Source organism: Danio rerio, chromosome 13 (genome assembly GCF_049306965.1).
Source record: "Danio rerio strain Tuebingen ecotype United States chromosome 13, GRCz12tu, whole genome shotgun sequence".
NCBI classification, from domain to species: Eukaryota; Metazoa; Chordata; class Actinopteri; order Cypriniformes; family Danionidae; genus Danio; species Danio rerio.
The window spans coordinates 50,533,909-50,548,817 of NC_133188.1; the positions used below are offsets into that span (position 1 = coordinate 50,533,909).

The 14,909-nt window shown below is 36.2% G+C and overlaps 1 protein-coding gene across 3 annotated transcripts in view; it reads right to left on the reverse strand.

Annotated features, from left to right (window-relative positions):
• The window catches only part of slc29a1a (solute carrier family 29 member 1a), an 88,530-nt gene that overhangs the window by 13,285 nt on the left and 60,336 nt on the right, over positions 1–14,909 (reverse strand). For all 3 annotated transcript variants that reach the window (XM_009307586.5, XM_073919690.1, NM_001030177.1), the window contains 4 exon segments: positions 12,883–12,980; positions 12,693–12,774; positions 9,504–9,589; positions 4,974–5,082 (listed from right to left, as the gene is read on the reverse strand). In XM_009307586.5, the coding sequence (XP_009305861.1) occupies positions 4,974–5,082; positions 9,504–9,589; positions 12,693–12,774; positions 12,883–12,980 (375 nt within the window).

Sequence of the window (14,909 nt, forward strand, 5' to 3'; positions counted from 1 at the left end):
TGTCATGGGGGCCGGTTCAGGAAAAACATCCCAAACGAAGGGCCGGAGAGATATGACTTGCTATACGAGTGATAACACAACAGCATATAAGAGCCCATATGCTGTATTTTTCCTTAAGACAACCACATTGTGCTTTTCTACATTAAAATGCTAATATATTGTATTTTGAAACTACATAATATCAGTGCATTGTACAAAAGGCTTTCTTTTTTCTTTACAAACATTCAAATGTTGCATTTCAGAGCACAACAAAAGCAGTGCATTGCTGAAGTAGGCTTCTTCTACATTCAGTTTCTTTCTGTAGGCTCCTTCTACATTCATATGTTATTTTTTTAACTGCATTACAATTAGGGATGCAACAATTATAGATTTTGGTTGTACAATTATATAGTCTGAAGAATAATGATGCTTTCACAGTTATCACGTCTAATGTTAATTCAAGCTTTATATTAGGTAAATATTGTTGTCATCTGAATTCATGCATATCATTTTAATAATAACTCATGTAACACATCTTTTTACATTTACATTTACATTTAGTCATTTAGCAGACGCTTTTATCCAAAGCGACTTACAAATGAGGACAAGGAAGCAATTTACACAACTAAGAGCAACAATGAATAAGTGCTGTAGGCAAGTTTCAGGTCTGTAAAGTCTAAGAAGGAAAGTATTAGTAGTATTAGTATTTTTTATTTATTTTTTTTTTTTTTTGGGTACAGTTAGTGTGATATTCAGAGAGGCAATTGCAGATTAGGAAGTGAAGTGGAGACTAAATAGTTGAGTTTTTAGTCATTTCTTGAAAGTAGCGAGTGACTCTGCTGTTCTGATGCAGTTAGGGAGTTCATTCCACCAACTGGGCAGATTGAGCGTGAGCGAAAGTGATTTCTTCCCTCTTTGGGATGGAACCACGAGGCGACGTTCATTCACAGAACGCAAGTTTCTGGAGGGCACATAGATCTGCAGAAGTGAGAGCAGATAAGAAGGAGCAAGGCCAGAAGTCACTTTGTAGGCAAACATGAGAGCTTTGAATTTGATGCGAGCAGCAACTGGCAGCCAGTGCAAACGGACTAGCAGCGGAGTGACATGTGCTCGTTTAGGTTCATTGAAGACCACTCGTGCTGCTGCATTCTGGAGCAGTTGAAGAGGCTTGATAGAGTTAGCTGGAAGCCCAGCTAGTAGAGAGTTGCAGTAATCCAGTTTGGAGAGAACAAGAGCTTGAACAAGGAGTTGAGCTGCATGTTCAGATAAGAAGGGTCGGATCTTTCTGATGTTATAGAGTGCGAATCTGCATGATCGAGCAGTTCTAGAAATGTGGTCAGAGAAGTTTACATTGCACTGAAAGGCACACACCACTCACACTGTGAGATGTTTTCTACTGCGTGCATTGTTGCTCCGCTTGTGCGCGCATATTGTCATATATTCTTACATTAGAAATAACAAACTTGCAAGCGGAAAAGACGTGATGTGGGAACGGCCGCTGCTATAGTTAATCTGGTGTGCATCAGCCTCGGTGTACTTAATTGGTACTTTAACTAGCGCACAGTTGGCAACTTGGCATAACTTTGTTTAAGTGCAGCAGTTTCGTTTTGCTCCGTGCAACAGAAATGCGGCTTAGAGAAGACTTTACGATTAATTAACTGTGACGAATTAAAGTGCAGTAAATAGTGAAATCAGCTAATCATTGCATCCCTATGTTTTCAGTTGCACGCACCAGTCGCTTATGGTGACTCGTGCTCTGTGCAGCCTTCAACTGCAGCTTGTGCTGTATTTAACAGACGCACGTCACTTCATAACTATAGCGGCCGTTTTTCGACTGGACTAAATTTATTTTTGATGTCTTGGTCACACTGTTAGGAGGGCCGGAACAAATTGCCTCGGCGGCCGGTATCGGCCTGCAGGCCACCAATTGAATAGCCCTGGGTTAGACCAACCATTGAATAGTGAGGCTTAGGTAAATATGTTTGAATGAGATCGTAAATAATATGTAAAATATAATAGAAATAGTAACATCTAACCTACTGGGATATAGATTAATTGAATTTTCCACATTATATTTTATCTGCAACAACGTGAACTTTTATAAAGACGTGTTTGGCGCTTGACGTCTTTTTATCAAGACTCGTGAATGCTAGATTAACCATTCTTCAATAGTTTTTGTAATAAATATGAAATGTCGATGATTTGTTGAGATGATTGGCTTTTAACTAAGAAAAAGAACTGTCTGTTAATGAGAAAGTAGTATGCCCCAAAGCTTATGTTACAGGCCCAAAAGTATGTACTTTAATTTCACAAAAAAAAATAAATAAATAAAAAGTACATATTTTTAGGATGTAGTAAGAGTAAGTGAATTTGGACACAGCATTAGAATAATGTTTGTATATGTATTTAGGGACACTATGGCCGCTTTCTGTATGTATGTATGTATGTATGTGTGAACAGGCCCTTTTGAAAATACCAGTTAATTCATTCCGGCAATTTTCCGGAAAGAGAAGTTGTAACATTACCGGTAATTTGCCGGAATGCTGCTCTGTGTGAACGCAGAAGGAAGATTGCTGAAAAGAGTGCGTTCATGATTAGATCATGTTGGTGTGAGGAGTCTACTCAGAATATTCAGACACATTCACATTTCCACTGTCGGGCCAGTGCGAGTCAGGGCTTTTATTGGGCCAGGGCCATCGCCTGGGAGGTTGAGTAGTGAGGCTGAAATCATGTCGCGCTTCCACTGTCAAGCTAGTAGCTTGCAGCACGTCACGCAAACCCAGCCCACAGAACATCCCCCGAATCAAACGTCGCAGAACCCGCCCACTTCAGCAGGAATCAGGCAGATAAAGCACACCATCACGAAACCATTAAAATGAAGACAACCGAAACAAACAAATGACTTGTTACTGTACAGCATTACCTGATATGTCTATATGCACAGGCCTGTGTGTTTTCATTCATTATATTCATTTACACGCCGACCGACTGTTGGTATCGAACATCGAGTGGTCTCGCCACTAACGGAGGGACCCAGCGCAGTGACCCATGCATAATATAAAACCACAGAAATTCTCTGGTAATAACTCGGTAGAAAATTTATTTTATGACATTCTCATGCTCCGAAGAGACCTGAAACATCAAATTTTTTCCCTATAGGCTATATTTAGCATATTATTCTGTGATCTTAAGTAAAGGAAAGTGTCAAGTATTTCAGCACATACGAGCAAGTAATAAAATATAGCCTTTATTTCGTTGCGCTCAGTAGCTTTTCACTAATAAAGCTGTTTTTGTGTTTTAAAATTTCATTTTTTAAATTTTACCACGTCATACAAACACATAAACATTTATTTCAGGACACAGAACACATTTTGTATTTGCAGATTTCCCCGATGCGTTTGTAAAGAGGCGCTGCGCAGGACTGCATGACAGAAAAAAAAAGGTTGATTCTGCTTTCACTCACCCAAAATGCTCTGTTTGAACGATTTGATTAATATCATCACATCAAAATACTTTATAAATAATAGTTTAAACCTTCTCCGGTGTTTATTGTTTTTAGAAAATACATAAAATCTTTTTTTTTTTCAGATAGGCCTTTGTAAAATGAAAGTTATATATGGCTTTCAAACGGTGTGACCTAAATTGTTCTAACTAGCTTTTGTTTGTTTTATACTGGTTTATTAATTAAATGTGATTTTACATCCGATATTTTTAATTCTGTAAATTATTTCAATATAGCTTAGGCTATTATATCAGGATATGACAGTATTGTTTTGAGTCTACAAAAGTGGACACAAAATTTGTTAATATTTATTTCTTTGTTGTATTCATATTGTGTATCATCTCCAAAAAAAAAAAACGGAAGGGCTGGAAGGGCATCCGCTGCGTAAAAATGTGCTGGATAAGTTGGCGGTTCATTCCACTGTGGCGACCCCTGATTAATAAAGGGACTAAGCCGACAAGAAAATGAATGAATGAATATTTTATGCAACAGCCTTACATCCTTGCCTATATTGCTAGATCTTTTCTTTCCCTTATTTATTTATTTGTTGGGCGCCTGTGCTCGTGTGCAATCAGAAAACTACAGGGTGGGCCATTTATATGGATGCACCTTAATGAAATAGTAAAGGTTTACCCTCTTGTAGGGTAAACCGAAGCACCCGGAGGAAACCCAAAAGAGAACATGCAAACTTCACATAGAAATGCCAATTGACCCAGCCGGGGCTCAAACCAGTGACCTTCTTGCTGTAAGCCGACAGTGCTAACCACTGAGCCACCGTGTCACACTTCTGTGGAAATATAAATTTCTATCAACTAATTCCAAATGAACAATAATCTACGTATAACTGAAAAGTTATATTCTTTGGTTTTTAATTATATAATTTCATTAACATCCCAGCTAGGAGGGACATTTAACCTTTATCTCTCTGACTACAGGCTAAGCCAGTGATGCAAATGCTTTAAACGACTCTGTCTTTGTCTTCGGGTGTTGCTTTTATGCTACAGAAACCCTATGTTGATTAACTTGTGTGGTCAGTAGCTGGGCTGTTTTTTAACACCTATGCCATGCTGACTCCAACTCTTAATTTGCATGCTCTGTTTAGCTATATCCCCTCCTCCTAAGAACACAATATAGCCATGAAATCTTTGTCTCAATTCAGACTATTTGCAGACTTGTGTGAGACTTGTGAGAGACTTGTGAAAGAACTTGCAGACTGCGGACCTCTAGTAGGCTCTTGCAGACACATTGGAAATCTTAAAGACGCTGTATGACTGCAGATTAACCAACACGTCTCAATAAAGGAATTCTGCTTGTTCCGAGTCTCCTGGACTGGGTTCTCTCTCTTCTTTTCATCTCATTTATTTTTTTTTTTACAACACTTCCAAATTTCGAACTCGAAATTCAGACTTAATGAGCTCATGCATTTCTAATGTCTTTAAATGCGAAATGAGGAACAATTAAATTGAATAAGTTGCCATGTAAACACACTTACCCCATGCGCCTCTGTCAGGAATGGTAGACTGGACTTCAACAGTGACTGCTGGGAAAATGCCGATGGTGATGATGAACACAAAGCAAACAGAGAGAGCCATAACCCAGATCTACAGCAGGAGACAGAGCACAAGTGTTATTATACACACTAAGCACACTATTATAAACACACACTTCCTGCATTCGAGAGGATTATTGCTTAGTGATGTTTAATAATGTGGCAGAGAGACAGAGGGTTGAGTTTACTCCCATATCAGCTTCTCTGACAATGTCATGGCAAAAACTGATCAAATTTACAAACATTTGACCAATATCACTTTACTGTAATAAAAAAGTTATTCATAACCATTAAAGGGTCACGAAACACCAAAACGCATGTTTTGAGCTGTTGACAGTCGTATATGTGTCCCACACTGCTAAAAACACTATTAGGACACCTATATTTCACTAAAAAGTGTAAATTGGTTGTTTTTGCGTTATTTCGAGCAAATTAGTACTTCCGGTTTGAAACAAATTTTTGAAGCTGCGTCACGGTCATGAGATCTTAGCGTGTATTCCAGCGTGTAGACTGGACGTCTGTACCTGGGAGTACCGTATTACGTCTCCGAGTGTGCTGCATTAATGCACGAGTAAGGCTTGGTTCAAACCAATCAGCGCGCTCTATTGTGCAACTTCATTAATATTCATTAATTTTACAGTGTTTAGACAGCAGAGAGACGCCAAGCTGTGGCAAAACAAGCGTGCAGTGTTCCTTTTTAATTTGCTGCAATGAAGGTTTTGTTTTCATTTTCTCTCTATGAGAGTGCAGCTGGACTCACGTGTGGATTACAGTACATGTGACGCGCGACAATAATAACTTAAGTGTCTAGGAACATTGTTTAACTGAGAGCTTTTCTTTTCTGCAAATGGTGAGATGCAGATTTGCTGCTTGTCTCCTCTTAATAAAGACGCGGCTCTAGTTGCTGGTGATTGTCCTGTCTCTACAGATTTGGTAAGTGCGCGACCAGTGCTCTTTCTTTATTCAGTTTGTTCGTATCGAACTAACTATTACACAGAGTGTAAACATGTTAGCACCACAACCAAACTATTACAGTCGTGTAGGATTTTCACTGCATTTTGTGACCGGAATAACACACGCAGCTTTCTGACACTACCTGCCGAGTGCATCTAAGTTACAGAGAAATGCAGAGGGTTTGTTTCTCTCATTCGCAGAGATGTATAGTAACGAAGTAGAACTACTTCACTACTGTACTTAAGTACTAAAAGGCAGAATCTGTACTTTACTGGAGTATTATTTTTTTCTCCTACTTCCACTTTTACTTAAGTACATATTTTACATGAGTTTAATACTTTTACTCCGATAGATTTTTTATGTGCTGCATCGTTACTCGTTACTAGGGGTGTCAAAATGATTGATATCAGTTCAGTAATAGGTCATACCCGGTTATTACGTGATGACGTCATTTATCTCCTATGCGCGATGTCGCAATACTATGGCGGAGGACGGAGGCGCGAGGGCGAGGCGGCACAGCATACCAGCCGCTAGTTTACTATTAGGGAGAAATGTTGTAAAACTTCACCTCTGACTATCTCTCGCTCTCTCACTTTGGACATTTGACCCGCTGGCCAGTTTGTAAGGTAACTTTTCCTCTCTTCTTAGCTGTTAAAGCTGTTGATCTAGACATGAGCGTGTCTCATGTGCAATTAAGTTTTCTCCACTGTGTCTATTACCTGTGATAATCGCGTATTCTTCCCGCCATGGGTGAACAGCGCTTATATTTCTAAAGCCCTTTCTGTTGAGGACAATAACCAATCATAGCCGTGTAAGACCCGCCTGTCATCGCTCAAAAAGCAGGCGGGATAATATTGACATGAGTTTATTAGCTGTAAATGCTCATGCTGTCTTCTGTGCATGAGTTTTGTTTGATACATCCAGGAAGAGTGTTTTCTTTGAGCAGGTCAAATTGAGGGCACAGTTCGTATATCTGACTGCTGTATTAAAGGACAAAATTTATTACAAAAACCCCTTTAACTGTCACACCAAGACAAAAGCAATAGAATTTTTTTTGATTGCATTTCTTAACTCCTAATGTTTATTGTCTATTTAACACAATCCGTGCATTTTTATTCAACACATCACATTATTTCTAAAATATCAGCCTCTACCAAATGGTTGAGATGTTGGTTTATGGTAAAAGTACCAGAATTAATAAATATACTACAGAAAATATGAACTGTAAGACCAATTTCATTAAAAACATAATAAAAATAAATAAAAATTATTACTAAATTATAGCCATAAGCCACAAAATATTTCAGATTTTCATTTAACACAGTAATATACACATTTTACTGTTTTTTTACAATAAAATCAAAATCAAGTGAATTTGTGAAGCAGGATTTAGTTTGCTTGTTTAGTTTAAAGCTTTTTATTTTAAAGCAATCAAACTTCAAAACTCCCAAAGTGTGAGTGTGTCATTGTGTGTGTGTGAGTGAGAGTGAATAATGTGTAAGAAAAAACAACAGTGTGATTGTACCTGTGTGTGTGCGTGTGTGTGTGTGTAAGAGAGAGTGTAAAAACAATTGCAACCTATATAATGTCCCCACAATTCACAAAAATGTGTGTGTGTGTGAGAGAAAGAGAGAGATAGAGAGAGAACTGTGTGTGTGAGAGTGTATGAATGTGTGAGAGTGGGGAGAGAGTGTACATTTAGGTGTGTGCAGGGCAGTGTGTGTGTGTGTGTGAGAGAGAGAGAATGTATGTGAGTGAACATGCTGAATTATCTCATCAGTGAAGGCATTTTCTGGTTAAAGGGCCTGACGATGTGAGCTCTTGTACCATAGAAACTATTTACAGAGAAAAACAGTATGATAAGCCATGTTTCTTTTCAATCTGCTTAATCACGTACCCCAAAAAGATATTTAAAATAAACAAAACAATTAGTGTATTTTGACTGCTTTCTTTAATAACTACATTACACAATACTTGTACTTTTACTTTCAGTACTTGAGTAGTAAATTTTGAAATAAACTACTTGTAATACTTAAGTACAAAAAATGTTGAATACTTTTGTACTTCCACTTAAGTATGGTGCTTAAAGAGCACTTCTACTTCTACTCAAGTCAATTTTTGATAAAGCACTTGTACTTTTACTTAAGTATGGGTCTCTAGTACTTTATACATCTCTGCTCATTCGCCATGCAGTAACAAACATTGCAAGAAAAATACACGCTTAGAGCAGCTCTTCTAATGAAATATCTCATTTGTCACGAGGGGCATGAATGAAATTCCTGAATGAAAGAGCCAAACTGCAGTTAAAGTCCACCATTTAATAATTTGGCAAATAATTTGATTACCGATGTCCAAGTAAACACAGTCACTTTCTCCACTGTGTGTGTGTGTGTGTTTCGACTCTGAAACTCAGCGCGTGCCCAAATAGACACTCCCTCTTTTGTTCCTCTGACACTCCCCCCTAAACAGAGCTGGACACGCCCACTTTTCTGACATTTTCTAAAGTAGAGGTGTGAAAACACCCTGCTAAAACAAGGGGGTTTCATGGCCCTTTAAAAGGCATCAACAGCAATAAATAATACATAAGATTAAAATGTAGTTACTTAGACAGTTTTATAAGATTTACTTTTTATTTACATTTTTAAATGAGTCACATTTAAAGATATTTCATTTTTAAAAAATACTAAAAAAATAAAAAAGAGGCAAGGCAAGACAAACACTATTTAAAGAGCACAATTTTACACAACCATAGTTGATCCAAAGTGCTTTACAATAAAATAAAAAATAAATTAATAAATAAAAACTGCTATTAAAAAAATAAGGAAATATATATGTATAAAATAATACTAAAAAAATAATAACATGCATGCGTCACTCAAAGGCAAGAGGGGAAAAATAAGTCTTTAACTTAGATTCAAAAGCATCCAGTGAAGGAGAAATCCTGAGGACCTCTTTATAATATGTGAAAAAAGTCTAATGTGTTTGTGAAGTTTGAGCTCATTATAACCTACAAATGATGTTTTTTAACTCTTTGAAAGTCTCCCTTTTAGGCTTTGATCCAAATTGTGCTGTTTTGGTGACTGTCGCTTTAAATTCAAATGAGATTGTGCTCTTTTTCAAAAGAGGGCGGAGCTACAAATCCCTGTGTCAGCATTGTGGCAGATTCAAGAACAAGACTAACATTCTATGCTAATGAGATGGTGATCTCTGATGACGTATAAAAGGAGAATGTCAATCAAAGTGTTTCTGTAGACTGTTCATCAAGTGTGATTATTAAAAAATAGAATGAATAAATGTTATTCATTAGAAGCGGCTTGTATTCACAGACCTGTCACTCGACTTTGTTTAAACCCCTTATAAAAGTGATTTCTACTTAACAGGTTCGCTTTAAAGTCTTTCCAGATAAAAATCGTTGTCTGATAACATTAGAGCATTTAAAATGTATAGGTTTAATAATGTGGCACTTCTCATCTGTGAAGATAAGAGATGTTTAAGTGTGGTTGGCTGTATTTTTTTTACCTGTTTAAAGATGGCGAACACTGAGACGGTGGGTTTGGATTCTTCCTCAGTCAGGCTCAGGACCGGTCTCTTCTCCGCCTGACCTTCTATAAGCAGAGAACACAAATTAGAATTGATCAGTATTTTATTTAGGATTAAAACTTCGGATTTACGATTTAAAATTGATTAAATGACTTGGACCCAAAGCCAGACCTCTGTAATTATTACTTCAATTTTTCAGTTTAATGGACTTACTGTTAAAGGGCACCTAGGTTACGCCTTTTTTCAGATTTAATACAAGTCTTTTGCGTCTCTAGAATGTGTATATAAAGTTTCAGATCAAAACACCCATCAGATTTTTCATTATACCTTTTACAAGATGCTGTTTTATACTGATTTCCAGCAGGGGGTGGTTTTGTCATACCGCGCCTTTAAGCTTTTTCTTTCCCACCCACTATTTCTACATGCCTCCTCCCTCAGCTGCGTCAGACAACAGACAGACTTAGAGGAAGAAGGTCTCACGTAGCGTTTGTGAGATACTACAGCAAGAACTAACCTTTACTAATCAGTATTGTGAAGTTGCATTGATGAGTCACACACAATATCGTTACAAAGTAACGCACGCGCCCGCGCGCAGACACACACACACACACACACACACACACACACAGGCAGGGAGGGAGACAGACAGACAGACAGACAGAGCGCGCTTAGCTTAGTTAAGGCTAACCTCAAGGACTGTGTGGATATCCGTTATGCTAATGTACAAAATAAACCTGATTTAACTTCCACAAACCGGGATTGAAGCGTCTTCTTTTATAATTGTTCGGACACGCAGCTGTGCTGATGAAGTAAAGCTGAAGTAAAACGCTGTAATTAATTACACACATACTCTGTTTTAGAACACTTTAAACATGTGAAACTTACTCTTAATCACATTTGATGATGATTGCTGATCCTAGCGAACAGAACAGACCTTTTATTCCCGGTTGCATTGCGTATGTCTGTCTGGTCTTGTTGACATATACACGCGACTACCAGAACATGTTAATGCGTGCAGCTGTCAATCAATTCGGTGGGCGGGGGGATCGCACATATATGTAATGGTGCGATCGATTTAAAAACAGCTCCAATTGGCCGACCCTTTTTTTTGTAGTTAAATTGAAAAAAAAAGGACTGGGTGTGTTCATATCACCCCAGTATGACGGTCTATACACTATACCAACACACAGATCTGTCCAAACAGCTTGAAAAGTAGATTTTTTACCATAGGTGCCCTTTAATGCATTTATATAATAACAATACCAAGTGTTAAAACAAAACAAAAAGAACACTCAGTGTTAAAATCAAATTAAATTTTTTTTTTTAAATAAATGTACAAATAAAAATCATGTGTGGTTGATATATAATGGTAAATGGTCAATGTAGGGTTCAAAATAGCAAAACAAAACAACACAATTAGCATAATTTAAAAAATAAAAATAAGACAAATTTAATTAAAATGCATCAATAAAATTAATTCAAATAAAACTGTTTTTAATTAAATTAATACAATTATTTAAAGTAAAAAACACACACACATATATATATATATATATATATATATATATATATATATATATATATATATATATATATACACACACACATGTATGAATTTAAATGTGTTATTTTTTCCATTTCTAAAGATGTTCTATGACTAAAATATTATTTTAATAAATATATCTGTTTAATAAATCAGTTTTTTTCAAATGCACCAATGTATATATATAACCCATAATCACAGAGAAATGGATAAAAATATTCATTTTCACAATAGAGTGTACTCGTATAAGCTGAGCACTATATACACAAACATACAAACCCACACGCATGCATGCACGCATTATAGGTTAAAAAATTATGAAAGAAAATAACTCAATTAGCACACAAGTAATTAAAATAAAAGTAAAAAAATAAGATGCAATATAAAATAAATAGTTTTAAGGGCACTAAAGATATAGTAAATAAAAAACTAGATAAAGCTACAAAACAAATTTTAATTACATTAAGTTAAATTGAGAGAGCAGACAAAAATAAAAGTAAATGCTGAGTGTTTGCTTTTTTTTTTTAATAAATAAGTAAAAAAATTAGGGCTCTTAAAAAAAAAAAAAAAAAAAGTGTTTGATTTCAGGTGGCTCAGTGGTCAGCACTGTCGCCTCACAGCACAAAGGTCGCTGTTTCAAGCCCCGGGTGAGTCAGTGGGCATGTTCTATGTGGAGTTTGCATGTTCTCCCCATGTTGGCGTGGGTTTCTTCTGGGTGCTCTGGTTTCCCCCACAGTCCAAACACATCCACTACAGGTGAATTGGGTAAGCTAAATTGGCCATAGTTTATAAGTGTGAATGAATGTGTATGATGCATTTCCCAGTATTGGGTTGCAGCTGGAAGGGCATCCGCGGTGTAAAACATATGCTGGATAAGTTAGTGGTTCATTCTGCTGTGGCGACCACTGATGAATAAAGTAACTAAGCCGAAGAAAAATTAATGAATGAATTAAAATTAATTCAAATAAACAGTTTAATTAAATTATTTAAAGTAAAATAATTTTTAAATTACTTAAATGAAAGATAATAAAAAACATTATATATTATGTATAAATAATATATACACCACAGTAAATATAGGTAAAAAAAATTACAAAAGAAAATAACTCAATCAGCACTCAATTGAAATAAAAGTTAAAAAATAAGACTCAATATAAAATTCTAATACTTGATTAATATTAAAATAAAACAGTTTTGAGGGCACTAAAGGTAAAGTAGATAAAAACCTTATAGTTTGTTACAAAATTAATTAAAAAAATTAAATTGAGAGAGCAGGCAAACATAAAAAATGCTGAGTGTTTGGTTACAGAGTCATGGTGGCTCAGCGGTCACTTCACAGCAAGAAGTCCAAACACATGCGCCATAGGTGAATTGAAAAACTAAATTGGCCATAGTGTATGAGTGTGTGTGTGAATGTGAGTGTGTACAGATGTTTCCTAGTACTGGGTTGCAGCTGGAAGGGCATCCGATGCTTAAAACATGTATATGACGGTTCATTTTGCGGTGGCAACCACTGATGAATAAAGGGACTAAGCCGAAGGAAAATAAATGAATGTTTGGTTTCAAAACTGGATTTAAAGGTCTAATAGGTTATTTAGTTTGATAACTAGAACACTGCAGATTACCTGGTTTCAATAAATCCATTTTGTTTTCCTCATCTGTGCTGGATCGAGACCTGTTGCTCTCAGAGAAATACTGGAAAAACTCCTGCAGAACGACACGTTTTAGATTTCAGTGTGCAAACATGGAAACAGAACTCTCAGCACTGATTAGTGGAAATGAAACACAGATGTGATCCATAATTTTACATCATACCATTCTGGGCAGAGCGAGGTAAGAGACGATGGCCAGCAGAATGACCACACAGGCCGTGATGAAGTAGCCGAAAGCGCTGTCTTCCAACTCTGAACCCGCTGCAAAAACAAAAGACTCAGTGTCAGGTGAAATTACACCAGCATTTCTGCATCAAACTCATCCAGCACAACTAAAAGTGAGGGTACAGGTCCCTGTGTAACTATTCTATTGTCTATAGCTGTGGTCACACTGGACTTTTCTCCCCATAGACTTCCATTCATATGCACACGAATGCGTCAGACCGCAAACGCAAGCTCGTAAACAAAGTTTCACAGTTTGCTGCGTTGCAAAGTTCAAGCTTGGTGAACTCTGACCTGCAAATTCAAATCACTAGAATGCGTGAGACCAATCGTAGTTCTATACATGACCTCACTTGACAGAAAATTTTAATATGGGGATGCATGTCCCTGTGTAACTATTCTATTGTCTATATCGGGGTGGGCAAACTCTGCCATGGAGGGCCGGTGTCCTGCATAATTTAACTCCAACACTAATCAATATAAGAGTACACCCCATTTTGAAAATGAGTATTTGTATTCATTTCTCAGTGAATGTGGGTAATATATTTTGGTGTATTTGAAGAAAACAAATATAACATTTATATTTAAACAGATTTATATAAACAGATATATTTATTAAAATAACATTTTAGTCACCGAACATCTTTAGAAATAAAAATACACAGTATACTTAAGAAATTACAATTAGAAAAGCATAATGGGATATTAAGTTGGATAGCATTCGACCCAGACTTTCAACCGTGTACACTAGATAGGAGATTTAAACAGTGGGTTTGGAGAGGAATCGCATCATTCGGTTCAGTGACCTCTAATGGACATTTCATGAGTTATGAGACCTTATCAGATACTTTTTTGCCTGGACAAGCAGGACTTTTACAGATACTTGCAAGTTAGAGATTACTTTAATAAAAAAATTAAGGATGATTCTAATTTGATAACAGTATTTGAGGATGCATACATAGAAGAAAACAAAAAACTGGTCTCTAAATTATATGAATGCATACAAAACAGTAAGACTCATTCATCAATTTACATAAAACAAAAAATGGGAGAAAGAGTCAAACCAACAAATAACAGAAGAAGACTGAAAAACTTGAGAGCTTGGAGAGAATTTGGATGGAAAAATCTGACGAGGTTCTTCATAACTCCTAAACTGTCTGCATTGCATACAGGTGTTGAAAGTTTGGGCTCATGTTGGAGACAATTTAGAAACTCAATGGCTAACCATTTCAAAATGGCCAAAAATACAAACCTTCTGGTGTGAAATAGTGACTGAAATAAAAAAGATAACCGAACAAGAAATGGACTACTTATTTATAACATTAATCCTTGGCAAAATACCAGAAGTTATTCCAACTATTGACAAGTACCTGATTCAAATCCTCTTGGTAAGTAGCAGAAAAGCCATAACTCGAAAATGGTTACAGGCTGACCCTCCAACAAGGGCTCAATGGATAGAAATTGTAAAGGAAATGCACTGTATGGAGAGACTCACATTTAATCTAGGATTTGATTAAAAAAAGTGTACCAAGTTCTGGAAAAAATGGTCTGAATATGTCATTGTAAACAATTTGTGATAATGTATGTCAAACATATCATGACTTGATTCTGTAACCCTTACGACAACCACTTTGTTTGTTTTTTTCCTCTTCTCTAAATCAAATTTGTAAAAAAAAAGTAATAAATAAAGAAATAAAGATGCACTTAAATTCATGCAAAATAGTACAAAAACATTACAAACTACAAAATTTCTACAAAATGTTAAATATTTTTTGTTTCTCTTGATTTTTGCCCTCTTTTTTGGTTTTATTTAATGTTTTTCCCTAACATTTCAACTTGGGCAACACATTTTTAGACCATAACCATAGTTATTTTGTTAGATTAGCTCCAGATTGTTGTTAATAGTGGTTTTAATTGATTTTAAATCAATAGTTTTAGCATAAATTTGATGAAAGACTTTGGATTACT